The sequence below is a fragment of the Miscanthus floridulus genome, chromosome 5 (genome assembly GCF_019320115.1).
Source record: "Miscanthus floridulus cultivar M001 chromosome 5, ASM1932011v1, whole genome shotgun sequence".
Classification (NCBI taxonomy): domain Eukaryota; kingdom Viridiplantae; phylum Streptophyta; class Magnoliopsida; order Poales; family Poaceae; genus Miscanthus; species Miscanthus floridulus.
The window spans coordinates 91,355,748-91,377,209 of NC_089584.1; the positions used below are offsets into that span (position 1 = coordinate 91,355,748).

A 21,462-nucleotide genomic window follows, 5' to 3' on the forward strand; every position below is an offset into this window, starting at 1 on the left:
CACATTCATGTGATGCCATCCTTCAAGTGGTATTTTGATTCTCAAATCAATGTGCATAATTTCTACAAGTATTCCACACTTGTATGCACAAATTTAGGGGGAGGTTATTCTACAAGTTGGATGCTTTGAGACTAACACCTTTTTCAAGTTTATCATGTGTGTAATAGTCTCATTGCAAGGAAATTGGAGTCCCCGGAGTTAAGCATCATTCTTCAATTGGCATAATCATGTTGATTTCATTTCATATTTATATGCTTTCTCCATGCATTATATCGATTAAACTCTCTTGTGCAATAAATTGCTAATTATGCATATGCTTTGCTTTCTACCATATGTATGCATACATTTAGGGGGAGCTTAGTCTATATAATGTGAGAGTCAAATTTTGTGATCCATTTCACTCTATACACAAAGGATCACGAAATTTGACCCTCCCTTGTGCTACTAATGTCTTCATTTTCGGTGTTTGATGCCAAATGGGGAGAATTTGGAGGACCAAAGCCAAGCATCAAGTTGATCTCTACAAGTGGTAATGGTCCGAGAAAGGGAGGAAAGTGGATTATGGATTAGTCTAAGTAGTAGTAAAATTTGTAGGAATCCATAATGCCACATGGGGATTTTTGCAAGGGCAAGATAACCTTTCATTTAGTTTTAATTGGTATCTTACAATTGATTTCAATTGGTATCCCTTAATATCATATATGATTTCAATTGGTATCTTTAAGTATCAAATAAACTTGCCCTTTGCATTGCATCCTAGCAAGTAGGTAGTTTTTTAAATTTTCAAAATTTCTATTATTTGCTTGCTTTGGTTGTGTTGTCATCAATCACAAAAAAGGGGGAGATTGTAAGGAAAATAGACCATAGGCCCATTTACTTTGGATTTTGATGTTTGATGACCAACACAACCAAATTGGACTAATGATTTGCAAGTGTTTGTTTTTGTAGTCCAATAGGGTGCAAGACGTGACTTGGACGAAGGCGACGTGATGATCCGATGATCAACACCTTAAGCAAGACCTTAGGAGCACAAGAAAAGACCCAAGATATCAAGCAAAGTCCAAGCATGAAGATAGGAACCAAGCCGTATGCAAGATCGCGAAGAAACGAGCTCGTAGATGCGACCGGACGCTGGAAGCGCGACCGGACGCTGGACCGGTGGCTCGGCAGACAGGCGACCGGACGCGAGGACCGGACGCTGGCAGCAACCGACCGGACACAGGAACGCAGCGTTCGATCGAGTACAGAAAGGTTCCAGAGCGGCATATCTACGACCGGACGCGTCCGGTGGCAGGCGACCGGACGCTGGCCAGCGTCCGATCAGTGTATTGCCGGCTCAACAGTCGGGACGACCGGACGCGTCCGGTCAGGACGATTCAGTGTCCGGTCAGTAGCAGTTTCGCGGGAATTCGACCCCAACGGCTACTTTCTCAGTGGGGCTTATAAATACAACCCTCAACCGGCCATTTGAGAGGTGTGGAGCTGAAGAAACATACCAAGGGTGTTGATACACCATTTTAGTGATCTCCACTTGCATAGAGCTTAGTGATTCATCAGGTGATTAGCGTAGGTGCTTTGCGAAGTGCTTAGGTTGATTAGACCATCGCTCATGCACTTGCTCTAGGTTTAGGCCTAGTGTTTAGTGAGGTTTGCATACCTCTTGCTACCCGGTGCTTGCGAGCACCATTGTTGTACATCGGAGGGGCTTGTAGTCTTGCGAGATCACACCAACCGCGTTTGTGGTGTGGCCACCACCGTGTACCGGAGGGAACAAGGCCCGCGACGTTTTGGTTGGAAGCTTGATAGTGAAGACGACGGGGAGCATCGGGGAGAGGCTTGCCGAATGACACGTTGGAGACCCACTTGCGCGTGGGGAAGGCCCGAGGCTATCCACGGAGTTACCCGACCGGGAGCTTGGCCCTTGCGAGGGATTCCTTGCGAGGAGCTCCAACGAGGACTAGGGGGAAGCTTGCGCGCTTCTCGATACCTCGGTAAAAATACCGAAGTCATCGACGGGAGTTTGTATATCTCTACCTTGCTCTTTAGCTTCCGCATTTACATTCATTGTATTGCTCCTTTTGCGGTAGAGATAGCAACACACTAGCAAAACCATAGTTGCACATTTAGATAGGTTATTTATTGCATAGGTTTTGCTAGGGTTAGAAAAAGAGGCCATAGTTTAGAGTTAGAATTTTAAGTTGCCTAATTCACCCCCCCCTCTTAGACGTCACGGTCCCTTCAGAGGCGAGCAACGCCGCCGCCATCTCTAGGTCCAACGCGAAGGAGCGGCGGACCGGTTTGGGGCCGGTGGATCTGGCGAGGTGAGGCCAGAGGCGTGGGCGGGCGAGGCGCGGGAGACAGATCCGGCGGGGATCCGTCAGTGGAGGGTAGGGGCCACAAGAGGGAGGCGCGGGTGGGAGAGAGAGGGGGGGGCAGGGCAATAAAGGAGGGGTAGTGAGTGATGTAGACTAGGCCCGATCTTCCGAAAGGTATGATAGCGTCGATTGGTGGAGACTCGACGTTCATGATCTAGGCTTCGAACCATGACTGATTCGGACCCCGCAACCGTTACACCACTGCTCCATTGGTTATCAACCACGCGAACGCAATTGACCTCGCCGAGAAGGCTTTCCTGCAAGCGAATCGAGAACACAAGCAAGAACGGGATGAACGCAATCTGAAATTGCAAATAAATATGAGGCTTAAGATAATGAGAAGGAGTTCAAGTCTTTATTCGATATGACTAATCGCCATAGGCGAACAAGATCAAGAACTGGGCCCTGGTTCACAGCAAGCGGCCTTGGCGGCGACAGTTGCAGCAAAACGACGTCTGTTTCACGAGGAAATCAAGAACTAAACAAAACCCAAAACCTAATGACGGTGGCGGCGTATGATTATAAAGGTCTTAGGGTCATCACCTACCCTGGACGCGCCCCCTAATGGGCCCAAACACGATACACGGTCCAACGGACCAAAAGAAGGTGTCGCAGCACCCTGGCAGATTCTAACGCTAACTTGTTTCAACGATTCCCATTGATTCCGAAGAGCTTTTAACGTGAAACCACTTGAATTAGCTTCCTTATCAAATTATCTTTCCATCCATATGTGGATCATCGAAAACGGAGTCCGGATGCGTCCTGGGTGACCAATTTAAGGCAGACTGGTCCTGGATTCCGAGACAGACTCGAACTTGAGTTGCTTTGGGCCTCTACCTCGGGGACTCGAACCGAATTATCCTCGGGCCTCCTTCTTGACTTAGACACCCTTGCTGGCCTCCTTCCCCTCCATCCCATGCACCAAACATGGTCATATGCATGGGTGTCATGTCCTCATCATCCTCTCCTTCTTGATGAAAAGTCGTCCTCGACGTCGATTGTGCTTGAAACTGATCCTGCACAACATAAAGGAGAACAGGGTTGCGAGAACAAAGAAAACTGAAATAATTGTGAGAAGAAACATGACCATGTTTCCAAGTTTCTAGCATGTCATCTCGCATAAATATTTCAGCAAGCATGTAGACTCCATGATCCGAATGCACACGATGTATGTCAACACTATCCTACCAAAAGATTAAAACTAACCAAAGACAATGCAGGAATAGATGGTCGAGCAGACATAGGTAGCAACCAACAATGCTCCCCTTCTTAGAAGTGAACTTGTTTCTTTAAGGAACATGAGAAAATGTTTGTATTATTATGGCTGCCCTCTAAACGATCATAATCTTGTACAACAAAAGGAGAATTCATATTATTACGAATGTATACTCAATGTATCATATATTGTCCCTTGTTGTTATATCTGCCAATAACATGATATGTGTGTTTAGAAAACCAAGGCAAATCAGCATATTTAAAAAGGCTCTCTTCCAAACAATCTAGGTTACACAAAACATCAAATCCAATGTAACCCAAAGTATGTAAAGAAGACAACAGTTTGAACTCATCAATTTTAGAAGTAATATGAATAACATGTTTATTTTCAGCACAAGTCACTGGTTCCAAAACATGTAAAACTGAAGCATCTTCAACCAATTCATCTTTGTCACAAGGAACATCAAGCAAATTATCATGGGACAAAGATAAATCAAGAGAGGGTTTCACTAACAATTGCTCTATGACAACATGGTTTGTGGAAAAATTTAGTACATTAAGACAATTTTCACCTTCCGTGAGTGTAGGATCATGAGCATTACCTGTGTTCTTAGTAGGAGTAATAGGTGCATGGTGAAGTGATGGTTCTGAATTTGCATATAAGGTTGTGAGCTCCTCATTTTCTTCCACGTCATCCTCTCGCTTATGTACATTATTCTGCAGAAGGTTAGTCATAGCAAGAGGAATAACAACAGACTCTTTCTCTAAATGGTGCACCTCAGCATACGAAGTCAAAACAGGAGGTGGATTAACAAAGGTTTCTCGCATAAGAAGTTTCATATCATTCCAAGTTTGAGGTTTAACAGAAGGATCTAAAGACTCCCACCAAGATAAAGCAGAATATCGTAAAACACTAGCTGCATTTTTTACCTTCCTCCTTGGACACATAAAGCGAGTAGCAAATATGTTATCGATGGCAATTTCCCACTCTATGTACTTATCAGCACCTATACCATCATAAGTCGGTGGATACGAACAACCTGTCATTGTAAACACAAAAACAAGGAACAAACAGTGAAAGTTATCCCTACCAAATAACTACATGGTTGCAGTGGTGTCACTTTTCACAGCAAGTGGAAGCGTCTTATCAAGCTCTTACAAAGTTCTTACCAACACAAGCAGTGGCGGTACAACCGGCGGCTGGTTCGTGATACCTGTGAGGCAGTGGTACCGAGATTGCAAAGCCCTTTTTCTGTACTGATCTGAAGTATATATGTGGAGCTTGGGAGGCTTAAAATATGGTAGCAAGGAATAGCAATAATTTAATTCAGAAATTGCAAGATTGAAAAGTAGTCCCAAGCTAGTCTATGTCGCCAGCCTAGACTCATCCTGGACCTAGTTCAACAAGCAACAATATCTCAGCACAAGGACTAAATAGGATGCAAGCACTTCTGAATTTTTTTTCACCTTCCTTTTCCCCTTCTTTTTTATTAGGTGCGGCTCTTTTTTTCACCTCTTTGCCTTTTTTGTGTGGCTTTTTTTTTCTTACACGTATTGCCTTTTGCTTTTTTATTTCTTTCTTTATTCTCTTTTACCAGGAGTGCCGCAAGGTACAAGCTTCAAATATATCTTGCAGTATACAAACTAATGAGACGCAAGACTCAAATCCTAAGGATCAAAGGTAGCACGATGTCCAATCTTCCAAAAGTAACTATCCAAAACCCAAACGTGTATGCCAAGGAAGAATCCAAATTGAATGCAAGGTTCCTATTCTTTCTCTTCTCCTCCACGTGCTACTGCCTATTTCCTATTTCTTTTCCTTCTAATGATCACACGTTCTCACATATATGGATGGTAAACCTGACAGCCTCTTTTTTTTCTCACCGAAAACAACAGCAACACGTTTTCTTTTTCTTCAACACAAAAAATAGGACTGAGTAGTAAAGAACTAAAGATCTAGAACAAAACCTAAAATGACGAACACAACGACATAACAAGGGACGACCGTTTAATAAAGCAAACTGAAATTAAAAATATTGCAACGGCACAACGGGTGATACGATAGGGAGAAAACAAAGATTAAGGCCACGTTTAGATTGAAAGTTTTTTCAATCTGATGAATAGTACCATTTTCGTCTTATTTGACAAATATTGTTCAATCGTGGACCAACTAGGCTCAAAAGATTCATCTCGTGATTTTCAACTAAACTGTGTAATTAGTTATTTTTTTTACCTACATTTAATACTCCATGCAAGCAGCTAAAAATTGATATGATGGAGAGAGAGTGAAAAAACTTGGAATTTTGAAGGGAACTAAACAAGGCCTAACACAAATATTTTCGTGGGGCAATTTTCTGGATTTATAGGACAAAGACAAAACAAAACTAGGGTAATGATAAACCTGACAGTAATATCTGAAGCTCTGATTACCACTTAATGGAGACGGGGATCCCGATCTTCCGTCAGGTGATGGTAACTATCGTTGTGGTGGAGAATGACACACCGATCCGGCTTCAGATCGAAAGATCGAACCCTGCAATCTTAGCACCACAGCTCCTCTGGTTATCAACCGAGTCACGGACCAGGTTGACCTCGCCAAGAAGGCTAATCCTTTCCTGCGCAACGAAGAACACAAGCAAGAACAAGAAAGAACGCAACCAAATTACAGATGAATGATTAAACTCACGAAGTTGGGGTCTCACAAACCGATGAACGGCGAAACTGTTCTTGACAGATTAATCTAAGCAAAACTCAAAACCTAATGACGGCGGCGGCGTATGATTATAAAGGTCTTAGGGTCGTCGCCTACCCTGGACGCGCCCTCTAATGGGCCCAAACACGATACACGGTCCAACGGACCAAAAGAAGGTGTCGCAGCACCCTGGCAGATTCTGGACGCTGACTTGTTTCGACGATTTCCGTTGATTCCGAAGAGCTTTTGACGTGAAACCACCTGGATTAGCTTCCTTATCAAATTATCTTTCCATCCATATGTGGATCATCAAAAACGGAGTCCGGATGCGTCCTGGGTGACCAGTTTAAGGCAGACTGGTCCTGGATTCCGAGGCAGACTTGAACTTGAGTTGCTTTGGGCCTCTACCTCAGGGACTCGAACTGAATTAGCCTCAGGCCTCCTTCTTGACTTGGACACCCTTGCTGGCCTCCTTCCCCTCCATCCCATGCGCCAAACATGGTCATATGCATGGGTGTCATGTCCTCATCAGTGAGGGTCTAGGATGGACTTTATGAGCTTTTAGGAGGAGGTGTTTGGTTCTTTAGGCAAATTCTATTTAGATTTTAGCTCATAAAACTTTTAGGAGAGGTAACCAAACAGGGCCTAAGATGATCAAGGGAGTGTTGAGACCGCTCCATAAATTCTGCTCGATAAACACTGTAGTGCAACAGCTTTTAAAAAAACTTAAGTTTAAGAAGCACTCCTTTGCTATGAGTGGGCCCACAAAGATGAGTATACTCATAGCCATCTAGGATTAGGCCCACAAAGATGGCCTATGGGATTTCCTACTAGCAATAGATTGCCCATGGCCATCCATCCGATCACATCTTCAACACGAAAGCCAACAATTGCTCGTGCGCCCTGGAGTAGATCAAATCAAACACCTCTATATCAGTTCAAGAGGACGAGGAATCGCTCCATGGTCATCACAGCATCCTCGCATATGTTGTTAGGCCTTTGTATGTGTCTACCAACGCTGTCATTCGATCAGTGAACCCGTTAAATCACCATGATAAATGGTGCTAGACTATGGCAACAAGGCTCATGGGTCTAGGGACCCACATGGGCAACGAAGGAGCTGAAGAGCCACACAGATCCTTGTGTCTGTATGAGCTTTCGGTGGTGCACTTAGGCCACAATGAGGATGCAAGATGGAGAAGGCCATGTAGTGGTGTGCGGTTATCGCTCAACACTCATGCAAGACCTGTTTATGGGTCACAAGACTCACACCAAACTGGGATGGTGGATCTAGGGACAGGAGCGGGCTTAAGCCTAGGACTACTAGGGCCGCGATTCTAGTCATGGCCCAGGAACCTTAAGATACCCCCCCCCCCCCCCCCCCCCCCCCCCCCCCCCAAGTCCACCAATGGAGCTGTCAACAACACCCATTTGCCACTTTGGCTTCCCTCACGTTGCCCCCCTGCTCTCCCCGTCTCCCGTAAGGAAGCTGCTCTCGTATCGATGCTAGAACTAGGCACGTCTAGAAAGCCATATTTAGATCCATTGATTCTCTGTCTAAAGGCTTTCAAGTTGGCCACCACTTGGGCAAACAAAAATCATGTTGTTGTCGTCATCATGTACATCCACAATGCTACCTTTTGGAGGCATCAGTATAACCACCTGGGTTCTGTACATTTACACGATCGGGGGTCCATCGATCAGTCAAACAGCATTGTTGTTACATTGAAGCACAACAATATTATTACCGGGTCTGCTCATCATGTCGTTCCACTGAGAATGTATGTCCCTGGCGATGTTGAGGGCGTCCGCCGAGGCGCCGAGCAGCCCCCTCTGCGAGAACCCGACGGTGTAGAGCCCGTTCTTCCCTTTCCAGCCGTTCGGGAAGGGGATTCTGGGCATCCCTTCTATCGTGAACACGTCATCTCCATCCTGCAAAGTATGAACACGTCACCTCCGTAAGACCAGGGAAAATCGATCGTTCCCCTTGATCAAAGTATCGACAAGTATGTCCGCTGGACCCAAAGTGAAGTGAAGGGTAGTCTCGAGTCCGTATACCCGTCGTCGCCACCCTCGTGAGCTAGGGACGCCGGCCGGCGCCAGGGCAGCCGACTGAGCCCTGCTCCTCTCTCGTCAGTCTGTTCGCTTGCTCGTAAACGATCGTAAATTTCCAGCCGGAACAGTGTTTTTCTCTCACACCAAACCAGCCAGCAGTAAATAATCCACGATCGTTTACGGCCTCCCAAACAGACTGCGTGTCGTTGCAGGCGGCAGTACTAGGAAGGAAGGTGAAGAGATGGAGGGGATTTTACCTTGAGCCAGGACGGCACGTTGCTCCTGTATCCCGTGGCCTGTATAATTGCGTCGAACTGCTCCTCCTTGCCGTCCGCGAACCTGACCCCGCGCTGGGTCACCTCCTTCACTGCTCCCACTACCTGGCCATCCATCCATCATGTGTTTCGCATCAGCCAGGACGAAGCATTTGCATTTTTTTTTCAGGGTGGAAATAAAACTCAGAAATGTGTGCGTGAGTGAGCCTTAACTCCGGGCTGCCATTGCCAGATGAGGAGGCACTGGCCCACGGCGTCCCCGGCCCGGGGGCTCAAATTCCCACGGTGTTTGACTGGTCATCATCATGTGTAATTTTCTACAACTGCGCTGCTGCTTGCTCTCCTCTTTGGTGAAAGCAGGCTGGCTGGCACTACTAACCTTAATTTTGCCGGTTTTGATGTGGCCTAGCGTCCCGACGTCCAGCACTGGGGTTCTGCCCGTGAGGTTCTTCAGCTCGATGGGGCCCGTCTTGGGACGCCTCAGCCCGAGCTTGCCCGTGTCGCCCAGCGCCAGCCGCGCCGCCGCCAGGAGGATCCGGTCCACCACCTGCACGGGGAGCAGCTTCAGCAGCGCCATGGCGATGCCGAACGTGGAGAGACCCAGCATCTCCCTCGGTAGCACATGAACCTGCAATGCGCGAGCACAAGTATCCATCGTCATAGAAGTACTCCATGGAAGAAGAAACAGAGCAAGCAGCCAGTACTGTGTTATGGGTGGGTGCTGACAACGACATGGGACGACAAGACAGAGACATCCCAAACACCGTACATGTTAGTAGGTCTAATTATGCTTAGCGTCGCCAAATATGACCATGCACGATGAAGCTTGAAGCAGCTAGCATGCCCCAAAACCAAGCGCGACGCGCACAATAAAAACAACAATCATCCAAGGGGAAAGCAGGATGGCACAAAACTCGCAGCAGCACTTGTACTTTGGCTGTCCAAAGCAAGACAACGGAGAGTAGAAAAGGACGGGTCCCTAGCAATGAGTGGTAATAAGTCCGCCGCTCTAGTAGGAGTAAGTAAGCACGGCCAAAAATGTAAGTGTGCGCGGCGGGGCGGATCATTAGTTAGTTACTTACCGTGTTGCGCACCACCAGCGAGGGTGTGGCGCCATGCCGGCGCAAATCCAGGCTGACCTCCATGCCGGAGTTGCCGCAGCCCACCACCAGCACCTTCTTGCCCGCGAACTCCTCCCCGGACTTGTAGTCGCACGTGTGCAGGACGCGCCCGGCGAACCGCGGCGCGCCGGGCAGGTCCGGCACGCGCGGCACCGCGTTCTCCCCCGTGGCCACCACCAGCCACCGCGCCAGGAGCAGCTCCCCGCTCCCCGCCAGGCGCACCGCCCACGCCCCCGCGCCCGCGTCGAACGCGGCCTCCTCGACGCGGCATCCGAACCGCGGGGCCACGCCCGCCGCCGCGGCGTACGACTCCAGGTACGCCACGAACTGGTCCTTGGACGGGTACGCCGGGTACCCGCGCGGGAACGGGAGCAGCGGCAGCTCGCAGAAGCGCTTCGGGAGGTGGAGCGTCAGCCGGTCGTAGGTGCGGTGGCGCCACGTGGACGCCAGCGAGTCCGACATCTCCAGCACCGTGGCCGGCACGCCGCGCGCCGCCAGGCACGCGGCCGCTGCCAGACCCGACGGGCCCGCGCCGACGATGACCGCGCCGGGGACCCACGCCGCGCGCACGCGGCCTTGTTGTCCTTCTTGCTGCCGCGCCATGTCGTCGTCCATGTCCATCGCGCGCGCACGCCGCCCTTGCTTGGAGTTGGAGCGAGTCTGCTGGCCGGACGACGCCGGACGGGTGTGTGTGTGTGCGCGCGCGCGCGCGCGGCTGCGTTTTTTTTTTACCGTGCGATGACAAGTGCTCGGGGTTTTACTGTGGATGGGGTTTTATAGGGGTTTGGGAGTAGTAGAGCACGTACGTAGTAGGATAGGAGTACTGCGCTACGCTTCTTCGCCTCGCGGACTTTGCAGCGCGCGCGCAGTGCTCTCCGGCCTGCTCCACTCGTTGTTGTGCTAGCTCGTAGTAGTGGTACTAGTACTAGTACTAGTGGGACGGAGTGTGTTTTTCCAACGAGAAATACTCTAGCACAGTTGCCTAATAATCTGCTTATCCGTGAGTCGACGGGCTCATAAGAAGATGAACGATTGACTACGCTGTGCCAGTCAGGCACCGGCCGGCCGACGATCTCTCCTAGCCAGCCAGGCACCGCGTGCCGGTCCACTAACGCCGCTAGATAGCTCAGGGGCGCTTGCACATCGGGGGTTCCTGTGCGGTGCAGTCCAGGGCGCACAGGCAGGTAGGTATAGCCAGGTCAAGCGATGCTTTTGCGGCTGCAGTTGCACACTTACACGACGAGGCAGGACGCCACCAAGGGCTGGCTAGCTCGGGGCACTCGGCGAAGCAAGAGGTTGAAGATGACTGAAGCTTATATTATGCAATATCTCATGCAACTGCCGTGGAGACACACCCTTTTTCAATACGTATTTGCTAGTGGAATGGAGGCGTGTGACGCGCGTTCATGGGTTCTCGGTTTGGAAAACGAAAGATGAGCGAGTGTATGTTCCAATGCTGGTGCCTCGTGGTGAGGCATGGTCCTCCACGCTAGGCTATAGCTAGTCACTCACTGTGTAGGTGGGTGGGTGTTACTAGGCCCTTCGTCCCTCTGCGCGTCTGCAAATTTGGAATAGCACTTGTCACTCTCGCGTGCATGTGTCAAGATCATTGTTAAGTTTCCCATTCGGTTTTCGCTTGCGTGATTCGAAGGTAGGAGTGGTTGCGGGTGTGGGAGAGTGGGAGCATCGTACCCTCTAGCCGCCTGTATTTCAAGTGTTGGTTAGTGGCTAAATGGTCCAAAGATGCATGATGTTATTCTTGTTTAAACACAAGAGATGGTGTGATATTCCTTTTGGAGAAAAGGCGGTACTAGTATACAAATGACAGGAAACAGTAGTGTATTTGATTCATGAGGCTAGCTAAGAATGACGTACGTTTGAGGTTGTGCGCATGAGTCAAAATATCCAAACTTTGGCTGTCAATTACTTAGCCCCTGTTTAGATCCGCCATAAAAACAAAGAACTGGTTGGCTAATACTAGTCCTTAAAAATCTAAACAGATAGAAACTAATTGTTAGTTCACTAGTCATAGAGACTAGCTAGTGTGCAGCAACATTGAACATTTGTAATGGTATGGGTACATTTATATCAAAATATAATACAAATTATTTGATATGGCATTGGGATCTGACGTGACCGAAGTTAGTATCACTCCGTCTTAAAAATAAATCAACTTTTACAATTGTTCTAAGTCTGTATTTTATGTTTAACCAAATTTATAAAAAAAGAATATCAATATTTATGTCATCAAATTAGTATCACTAGATACACCGTGAAACATATTTTCATTATCTACTTATTTGGTGTCATGAATATTATTATTCTTCACTATAAAATTGCCCTAACTCAAGAAAGTTTGACTTAGGGTGATTCTAGGAGTTGGTTTATTTTGGAATAAAGGGAATACCATGGAATGGATTATTACCACACAATGCTAAGATTTAACTGTCTGATCAAGATGAGTTTCATTAGAATCTCACATGAATGGATAACCTCGATGAAATCTCTTTATCAACCGCTAATACAAATGGATATCCCAATATAAAAAAAAGATATGGAATCTAAAGGCCCCACTAATAAAAATTAAGAATTTTCTATTAAGCCTACGCGGGGGTGTAGTTTTAACGAAAAAGATAGACTAGCTAAACACAAATGGCAAGGAAACAAAATACACTGCTTTTATTGTCACGAAAATAAGACAACTAGGCACTTGTCCTTCAAATGTTGTTTTTCCCACGCGGTTGGCTCACAACCCAAGTGGCGCTCGGTTTATCTAAACCTTGTAGTGTACCTCAAATGTTTGAGATTTTTATTATGGGTATTCCTAAAGAAATAAATCCGCTAGTGCTGCTAGGAGTTTCCATTTCTTATTGGTCACTATGGTTAAACATAAATGATGTGGTATTTCAAAGAAAAACATCCCTTGCAGGTTGTTTACACAATTATCCATTAGCTCGGTACAAGGTCACTAGTCAGGAGTCAGGAGTTAGTATGACAACTTCATGTAATTAGTGCGGACAATCAATGCCTTTTTTTTCCAAGGCACATAGGTGGCAATCTAGTCTTAGAATTGATAATCACTAGATTGATAGTTTAATGGACACATGGGTGGTGGTCTAGTATTATGATTGATAGTCACTAAAATATGTCGGGTCTTTTTTAGTACTAAAGTTGTGTGCTCTTGTCTTGAGTAGAGGTCTGAAACTAGTTTCAAGAATTTGTGTCACCTCGATATATGTTCCTTGAAAACTTTAAATCTTCTATTATATATAAAAAAAGATATGGCGGTGGATATATTATAGTAACTAGCAAGGTGGCCCTCACCGTGCACTTAGAGCATCTCCAAGAGTTTGCCAAATCCATTTGCTATCCTTCTTTTTTTTTGCAAAACTATATATAAAATTGACCCTCCAACAGTTTGGCAAATGACTTGGCATCTTTTGGCAACTTGGCATCGAGCAGCACCGCACGCGCATATTTGCGCGCGGCCAAGTCACTTGCCATCACGATTTCGGCCTCCGCCGCCTCCTCTCCCGCGCGCGCCAGGACACTTCATGTGCTCGTTCCCGCGCGACCCAGGACTCGTAGCGGCGATAAATCCCCGCGCGCCCCTGGACTCCCAGCGATCAGACGAGGAGTTGCGCCCAGACGAGGAGCCACGCAGTCGCCGCGCGCCGGCCTGGCAAAGAAGCTTCGACAGCTGCTGCGTGGTGTAGGTATGTTCTTCCTCGACCTAGGGTTATTATTTGGTGGTGATAGCTAGAGCCAGTGCCCTTGATCTGAGAGTCAAGGTAGGGTTCATATTATATTGTTTCTGTACTATGCCATCAACTATAGTGTTTCTGTGAACTTGCACAGCTACCTGTCATATCACAACTTTTGATGATCAAGGCATTGTGTTTCTGTGAACTTGCACAGCTACCTGTCATAGTGTCATGTGAAGTACTAGTAGCGTTATTTTCATTTGTACACAGTTTTCAATCAACAGATGTACCTATGCACTATTTTATTGCCATAGTGTTAAAAACAAATCACCATGTTTGTCATTGTGAAATTACTGTGTTTATTATTTCATTAACCATGTGGGTCATCAATTTTTTTTAGACTAGTCAAGATGGATGGAGAAGATGGAAATTTCTTGTCGGACATTCTTCTCAATGGAGAAGATGGTACTGTTGCTGGTTTGGACGACATGAACTTTGGATTCACTCAAGACACTCATACTCATGACGAAGTGCAAGGTAGCCGCAATACAAAGGGAGCCAAGAGGACAAAGAATTTTCATTGGAAGGAAGACGAAGTTGTATGCTCGGGCTGGTTGAATGTTAGCAAAGATCCCATTAACGGTGCCAATCAATCTCGTTCAACTTTTTGGGGAAGAGTTCATGCTTACTTTGAGAAGCACAAGAAAACTACAGCTGAGAGGACAGAGAGTTCCATTATGCATAGGTGGCTGACAATTCAGTTTCAAGTGAACAAGTTTTGTTCAGCCTATGAGGCCATTCTACGTAGGAATCAAAGTGGGTTAACTATCGAAGACAAGGTATGTAACATGTGTTGTTTTTACTTTAACTTTGATTATTTGTAAATGATATATAAACTGACAATTTCCCTGTACAGATTAACGAAGCAAAAAAGTTGTATGTGGAATTAGACAAGGACAAAAAAACTTTTGGTCTTCTACATTGTTGGACCATATTGAAGGAGGAAGACAAGTGGAAAGCGAAGATGATAGAACTTGCTGAGCTGGAGAAAGAGAAACAAGCAATCAAGAAAAAACAGAAGGTGTCCAGGCCGAGGGAGGAAGAAGCCACTAATAATGATCAAGTCGTAGAAGTTGATGCTGAAGAAACTGTACCAAGGAAAAGGCTAGAAGGGATAAAGAAGGCAAAAGAAAATTTGAGGCGTGGAGGTGGCGAGGCTTGCATGGAAGCTTTGGACAAGATGATGGCAAAGAAGGAGGTCTTGGACATGGAAAAGGAGAAGGCCAAAGAGGAGAGGTTCATGGCTACACTAGAGCTAGAGAAGGCTGCACTAGAGCTAGAGAAGAAGAGGGTGGCAAATGAAGAAAAAAAAGCAGAAGCGAAGCTACTCAAAGAGGAAAAAGAAATTATGTTAGCGGACATGTCCTCCCTCAACCCGATCCAGCGTGAATGGCTTGAGACGATGCAGAAGAAGATTGTCGAGAGGCAGCGTGAAAATTAAGTTTAGTTCTTATATAAGTTTAGTTATGAAACCTTTAGTTCAAGGTCTTGTTATATGAGTTGTTCACTGATGAAACCTTTAGTTCAAGGTCTTGTTATATCAGTTATATGAGTTGTTGAGTTGTTGAGCAGAATCATTATTTAAGTTGCAGTTCAAGTATGAATTAAATTAGTACATGGCGTGCTAGCTGTGTTGTGCTCGCTCCTGTGTTGTGCTCGTCAGTACATGCAGGCGCTGTTGCTCACGGCAGAATCTGTCGCTGTCCATGCACTGAATCAAAAGATTTGCTGAATATTTAAGTAAAAAAAGATTACATCTGAATATAAGCTAATATAAATCAGGATGATGGTTCCACAGGTGCTCGATGAGGTCTTCTTTCAACTGCAAATGAGTTTCCTTGTCTCTGATCCTTCTGTGCGCATCAATGTATTCATCAAGTGTACGAGTAGGTTGGCCATGAGCAGGTTCTACATTTTCACCACCGTAATCAAAACGCTCGTTAGGGTCAACCACAAATCCTTCATCTTCCACAATCATGTTGTGCATGATCACACAAGCCCTCATGATCTTTGATAATGTCTGTATGTCCCAAATGCGAGCTGGCCCTCGAACAATGGCAAACCTAGATTGAAGAACCCCAAAAGCTCTCTCGACCATCTTTCTCGCTGCTTCCTGTGCTCTGGCAAAATATTGGCTCTTGTTCCCCATAGGAAGAGTGATCGACTTGACTAAAGTAGCCCATGTGGGGTATATGCCATCTGCAAGATAATAGCCCATTGTGTAATCATGGCCATTAACCGAAAAGTTCACTTCTGGAGCTCTACCTTCTGCCAAGTTATCAAACAAAGGAGACCTATGAAGAACATTGATGTCATTGTGAGACCCGGGCATTCCAAAGAAGGCATGCCATATCCAAAGGTCGTTCGAGGCAACAGCCTCCAAAATGATAGTGGGCTTCTCCACGTGCCCCTTGTACTGACCCTGTTTTTCGTATGGACAGTTCTTCCACGCCCAATGCATACAATCTATGGACCCTAACATTCCTGGAAAGCCTTTTTGCTCACCGATTGCAAGTAAGCGTGTTGTGTCCGCCTCATTGGGATATCTGAGGTACTCTTCTCCAAACAGTTCATCAACTGCATCAACAAACCTCCGTAGGCTCTCAAGTGCAGTACTTTCGCCAATGCGAACGTACTCATCTGTCGCATCCGCGGGAACCCCATAGCTGAGCATACGCATTGCGGCAGTGATTTTTTGGAAGCAACTCAAACCAAGTACATTGGCCGCGTTCCTTTTCTGCACAAAGTAATCATCATGTCCTTCAACAGCTTTCATTATGCGTAAGAAAAGCTCCCTAGACATCCTGTACCTGAACAAAATAAAACTAAAGTTTAACAACTCGACTAATATTTAAACACAGACAACAAGTCAATCCGAAGTGAAAGAACAGTAACCTTCGACGGAATATTTCAGGGCCGTATGTTGGATTTACGGCCAAATAATCTTGAAACATCCTCTTGTGGCCGCCTTCTCTATCACGGTAAAGAACTCTGTGAGCTGGGACAGAGCCACCGTGTTTTTTTTTCGCATTGGCAAAGGTGTCCACAGTTACAACAACCGCTAATATCTCAAAATCATCATCATCGGATGATGAATCATCCAACTGTCTTCGAAGAAGGGATCTCTTCCTAGGCATGGTTCTTGACCGACAAATGTTCTGGAATATGAATAACTTAGATCACCTGGAGGCGGATGGGACCTTTCCTCACTACATTGCAAGAAACAGAAGCATATAGGTGTTGCAATACAACATCGAAAAACTGAATCTGAAGATATGAATATCGATGATGGCCACCACTACAATATCGAGAAACAGAAAGAGACTTCGGCAAAACTATGAGCTGCTGAACCGATGGGGAAGATCACCTTGAGGTCTTGGAGGAGATGGGCACCTAGCTTGGTGGATGATGCAGCGATGTTGGGTGCCTAGCTCGATGTAGGAGATCGATGATGGCCACCAGCGATGACGCAGCGCGGAGGAGGAAGAGATGTCAGTCCGTGGAGGCGGCGCCCTTCACGCCCGTGCGGAGTAGGTCGCGCGGCCAGGCGAGGAGTCGCGGCGCGTGGCCAGGCGAGGAGTCACGGTGAAAAACAGTTGATCCAGTTTGCAAGTGGGCCTACTTTTTTTAATTTTGCCAAGCCCAAATGGCAAACTATTGGAGATACTATCTTTTTTCACTTGCCATATGTTTTAGGCACTTGCCAAATCACAAGATTTACCAAGTCAATTTTGGCAAACTCTTGGAGATGCTCTTATGATGTTATTCATCCCTAGCTAGTATAACTTAACTACTCTTCACATCCGTTCCACTCGCGTGTCGTTCTATATTCTATCAAATCTATGCCTTTATTAGTGTTTTATTGAAGTAGGCCGGTGTTTCACAATCGCCTCGATTTGCAAGCTATACTTGCCCTTATATTTGGCAGACACTATGATCTTGATATCTGGAGATGGTGCCACTCAATTTCATGTCAAGGTCACTTTTTATGGTTTCATTGGATTTTTTCTAGCCGTTGCCAGATGCTATGGTTATGTGGATTACTTCCCTTTTTTTTGCCCAAATAATGATATAGCTATGGGCTCAGGACTAGTGTGGAAATGAAACGCTTGTTTCCTTCGGTTTGATTCTAGTTTTGCCAATGTCGATCGTAATATGAGTAAATGTTTATGTCATTGTTTTATTGAATCCATCTTGTTATATGCGAGAATGCACAGTCTAATGTCGACTACCACTTGACATGACTACGCTTTATAGCATCCTATGCGTCAACCGTCAATAAATTTTTACCTCACATTGAGGGATTATCGTCTTCCTCTTTTGTAGGGGACAATAGCTTTAGGTGGTAGGTAAACAAACAAACATGAATTCTTGTATTTTTCCGCAATATAGATAGATTATTGTTGTTGTTCTGTTGCATTGGAGTTTATCTCATTTGATTTGTTTACCATGTTTTTTTTCTCAAAATTGATATGTATTTCTCTATATTATATCATTTCAATTGTAACCTTAAATGTATATGCATTAAGTATGACATAAGTACATGGTTGGCTTCTTTCATTTTTATCGGCCTCATATAGTTTTCTTAATAATGGTATGGATGGGTAATAGTGGAACATGTGCGGGAGTATTTGGGCTAAGTTTTTTTTTTATAATGACAGTGGTCTGTAAGTTTTTATCAAATGACTATGGCCACTTTGAATTTATTTTCTCCGATTAATGTAGTAAATCCTGTTCCTTGAGTGGAGGCTCTTTTTATTGGTCATTTACTAAGCTCATATACAAGAACTATTATAACGCAAATCTATATTCTAAAGACCATGATGATGTTCATAATGTCTACTTTATTTAAGGGGAGAGAGTACAATCAAGATACATGCCAATATCATAGAATAAGTGAATTTTATTTAATCAACTTTATTTAATTCGACAAGCCAGATTTGGTCCATATCCCCATCCAATTAATACACTAACCCTGTCTACTCCCACATAATATCGTCCTCCACTTCTCCTCCATGTGTTTGGCGCGGCTACATCCATTTCGTACTGCAACATCTCGGTCCCTTTGAATTTCTTTTTATAAACAATGAACTGCTGAATGCTAGCTTTGCTGCTGTTTGCCAGAATGAAGGCCAGTGGCCATGGGTGGGAACAGTACGTAATCCTAAATTGAATTAATTGTGCTTACTATTTGTGGTCAGAAGAAGTGTTCTACCACATGTGAAACTCCTTGGAATTTCGCTGCTCCAAAACAAAAACCAAGCCGGTGGTGCGGGGTTCTACAGGAGAAATCGGTGGTCAGCCTAGAGTAAATGGAAATGGAACGGCCAACCAGCTAGCCAGCCAGCCACCCAGGACCCAGCGGTGCATGCAGAGAGGGCTGGGGCCGGGCGAACCCTTGCCCTGTTTGTTTGGCTGAGCATGGCTGAAAGTATTATCACCTGATTTGTTTTAGAAAAAAAATACTATTCGTTGATTAAAAAAGTACGGCTTATAAGCTAGATGAACGGACGATGGTTATTCTAGTTCCAGCAGCACGGACCGTGAGCCTTGAGCTTACAGTACTCCTACCGATCTGTTGCGTCTCGCGAGGTTCTAGGCGTACAGTGTTCAGCAGGCAGCAGCTCTGAGCCAGGAATCAATGGTTGCCCTAGGTCGGTTGGTCGAGCAGTGAGAGCTCGCAATCTGCGAATACGTTTGTTTGATTGACGGGTACAAGTCAACTGGGAGAGTCTGATGCATGGAGATCAAAATGATGGGCCGTGCGTGAGCCCTGAGGTTGAGGCGTTGAGCTTGAGCTATCGTACTCCATGCTTGCATCCGTCCGAGAGGCAGGCCAGTCACGTACAAGAAGCTACAGCGAGGGCTTTGATGCGAGCATTTATTGGCAAGCATGCATGGCTGAGAGCAGTACCGCATGCATATGCCACGCCTTCCACCTCGCAGGCGCAGCAGCGGCAGGCCATCCGATCAAGATTTGAAGAATCTGACGATCAGGCAATGTGCCAACATCGAGGTCGACGTTAGTAGTAGGGCCTTGTTTAGGGCCTTGTTTGGATTGCAAATTTTTACAATCTGGACACTGTAGCACGTTTCGTTTGTATTTGACAAACTTTGTCCGATCATGGACTAACTAGGCTCAAAAGATTCGTCTCGTGATTTACAACCAAACTGTGCAATTAATTATTTTTTTACCTATATTTAATGCTCCATGCATACGTCCAAAAATTGATGTGATGGAGAGAGAATGAAAAAACTTGGAATTTTGAGGCAATCTAAACAAGGCCTAGACTAAACTAGTCAGTTCCCCACGCGTTGCAGCGGGCGAGTGGTCGTAGTCATGATTCAATAATATGAATCATTCGAGGAAAGTGGATTCAAATGTGTTGATCTGGAGTGGTAGTTGACATGGTCTCTGGCATAGCCGGAGCTAGAACAATTATTAATGACCTGCAGAAACCGTAGAAAGAAATGGTATCTCTGAGTAGAGGATCCATAAATCATTTCAAATCGATCTAGGCCTCATTTAGATGCTGAAAAAATTTCAAACCGATGAATAGTACTACTTTCGTCTTATTTGACAAATATTATCCAATCGTGGACCAACTAGGCTCAAAAGATTCATCTCGTGATTTCCAACTAAACTGTGTAATTAGTTATTTTTTTACCTACATTTAATACTCCATGCAAGCGGCTAAAAATTGATGTGATGGAGAGAGAGTGAAAAAACTTGGAATTTTGGTGGCATCTAAACAAGGCCCTATTATAGAATGGATATCAGGATTCTATTAGTTTGCAGGACACAATGTAGTACACAGTATGTAGATAAGAGGTGTGTAATTACAGAGAATGAAATGTACCCCTAATCATACAGGGCTAAACCGACGTATGAAAGAAGCATTACAATTCTATTTTTATCAAGAAGTATTATATTCTATTTCCATCACGTAACCCAGTTTCAGTAAAGGACCATATAGGGGGGATAGTAATTTACACACGGTGGAAAGAATATTTGGATCACCAAAAAATATGAATTGCACACACCAAAGTCGAAAGGTATAGGAAATCACTGTAATCTCAGATATGGCAAAGTAATCGAAGTGGACCTCAGAATCCAAACACCAATCAGAATATACGCAACCACGCATCCGTGCACATTCCCCTGGCCGAACTGGTTGTCAATTCCCGCTGATAGCTGCATAGGTCTTCAATCGTTTAGATGGATAGACAAGTAAACTTAAAAACTTACAGAAGCTCATATAAGAATAATTGAATGAGTGGTACGTAGTCAAACAAATTCCATATTGATTAAACACTTCATGAGTCCTTACCTGGATGGGCAGCAAAAGAAAAGAAATAGAGGATGTCATAAGCAAAACTCTTTTATCTTGAAACTCATGGAGATTATTCCAGTAGTCATCTTCCTGCTGACCTCTGTCCTGGTGATCTTCAGGCGGTCAGCAAAGGCATTAACACCGGCCATCAGGTTGTGACTCATTTTCTCTGCAGAAACCCCGAATTAGTCGAGAGAATCGGCATAGTTAGATAACACAATGACGTGAGATGATTAGTCAAAAATCTGATGGCAATCTTGCCGCGGGCATTGGAAACCCAGATTTGTGGAAACTAAATTGCACTTAGGATAGACTAATGCTGCGTGCCAAGGACAAAAAACTACGTAGAAAATGTCACCAGATTATAGCTACTACACCTGCTCATCCAACTACAATACATTTTATCTATGGGTTTCATTTTTTCGCATGTTAGAATACCATATTAACCAATCACTTTTATTTATTTATGAAATATAGGTATGCACTAAAGCGTAAGTCTACTGTACATTTGAGTCACAGGTGAATTTCGTGCCTAGTAAACAATACAATACACACAACATTAAAAACAGTTTGAGAAAAGAAAAGGTAAAACTGAAAAGAACTACCACATAAATCACTGAAAATGTGGAAT

At 45.2% G+C, this 21,462-nt stretch overlaps 3 protein-coding genes across 3 annotated transcripts; 1 reads left to right on the forward strand and 2 right to left on the reverse strand.

The window, feature by feature from the left end:
* Positions 1-7,986: 7,986 nt before the first annotated feature.
* Positions 7,987-10,354, reverse strand: LOC136452600 (indole-3-pyruvate monooxygenase YUCCA1-like). The gene is made up of 4 exons (XM_066453205.1): positions 9,695-10,354; positions 8,992-9,240; positions 8,595-8,717; positions 7,987-8,214 (listed from the first exon to the last, which is right to left on the reverse strand). Exons 1-4 carry the CDS (start codon positions 10,352-10,354, stop codon positions 7,987-7,989), a joined length of 1,260 nt encoding a protein of 419 aa, XP_066309302.1.
* Positions 10,355-13,143: 2,789 nt separating this feature from the next.
* Positions 13,144-14,938, forward strand: LOC136452601 (glutathione S-transferase T3-like). The gene is made up of 3 exons (XM_066453206.1): positions 13,144-13,449; positions 13,838-14,276; positions 14,354-14,938. The coding sequence occupies exons 2-3, from the start codon at positions 13,848-13,850 to the stop codon at positions 14,936-14,938; spliced, it is 1,014 nt and encodes a 337-aa protein (XP_066309303.1). The 5' UTR covers positions 13,144-13,449; positions 13,838-13,847.
* Positions 14,939-15,265: 327 nt separating this feature from the next.
* LOC136452602 (protein ALP1-like) lies at positions 15,266-16,634 on the reverse strand. The gene is made up of 2 exons (XM_066453207.1): positions 16,393-16,634; positions 15,266-16,307 (listed from the first exon to the last, which is right to left on the reverse strand). The coding sequence occupies exons 1-2, from the start codon at positions 16,632-16,634 to the stop codon at positions 15,266-15,268; spliced, it is 1,284 nt and encodes a 427-aa protein (XP_066309304.1).
* Positions 16,635-21,462: the final 4,828 nt, after the last annotated feature.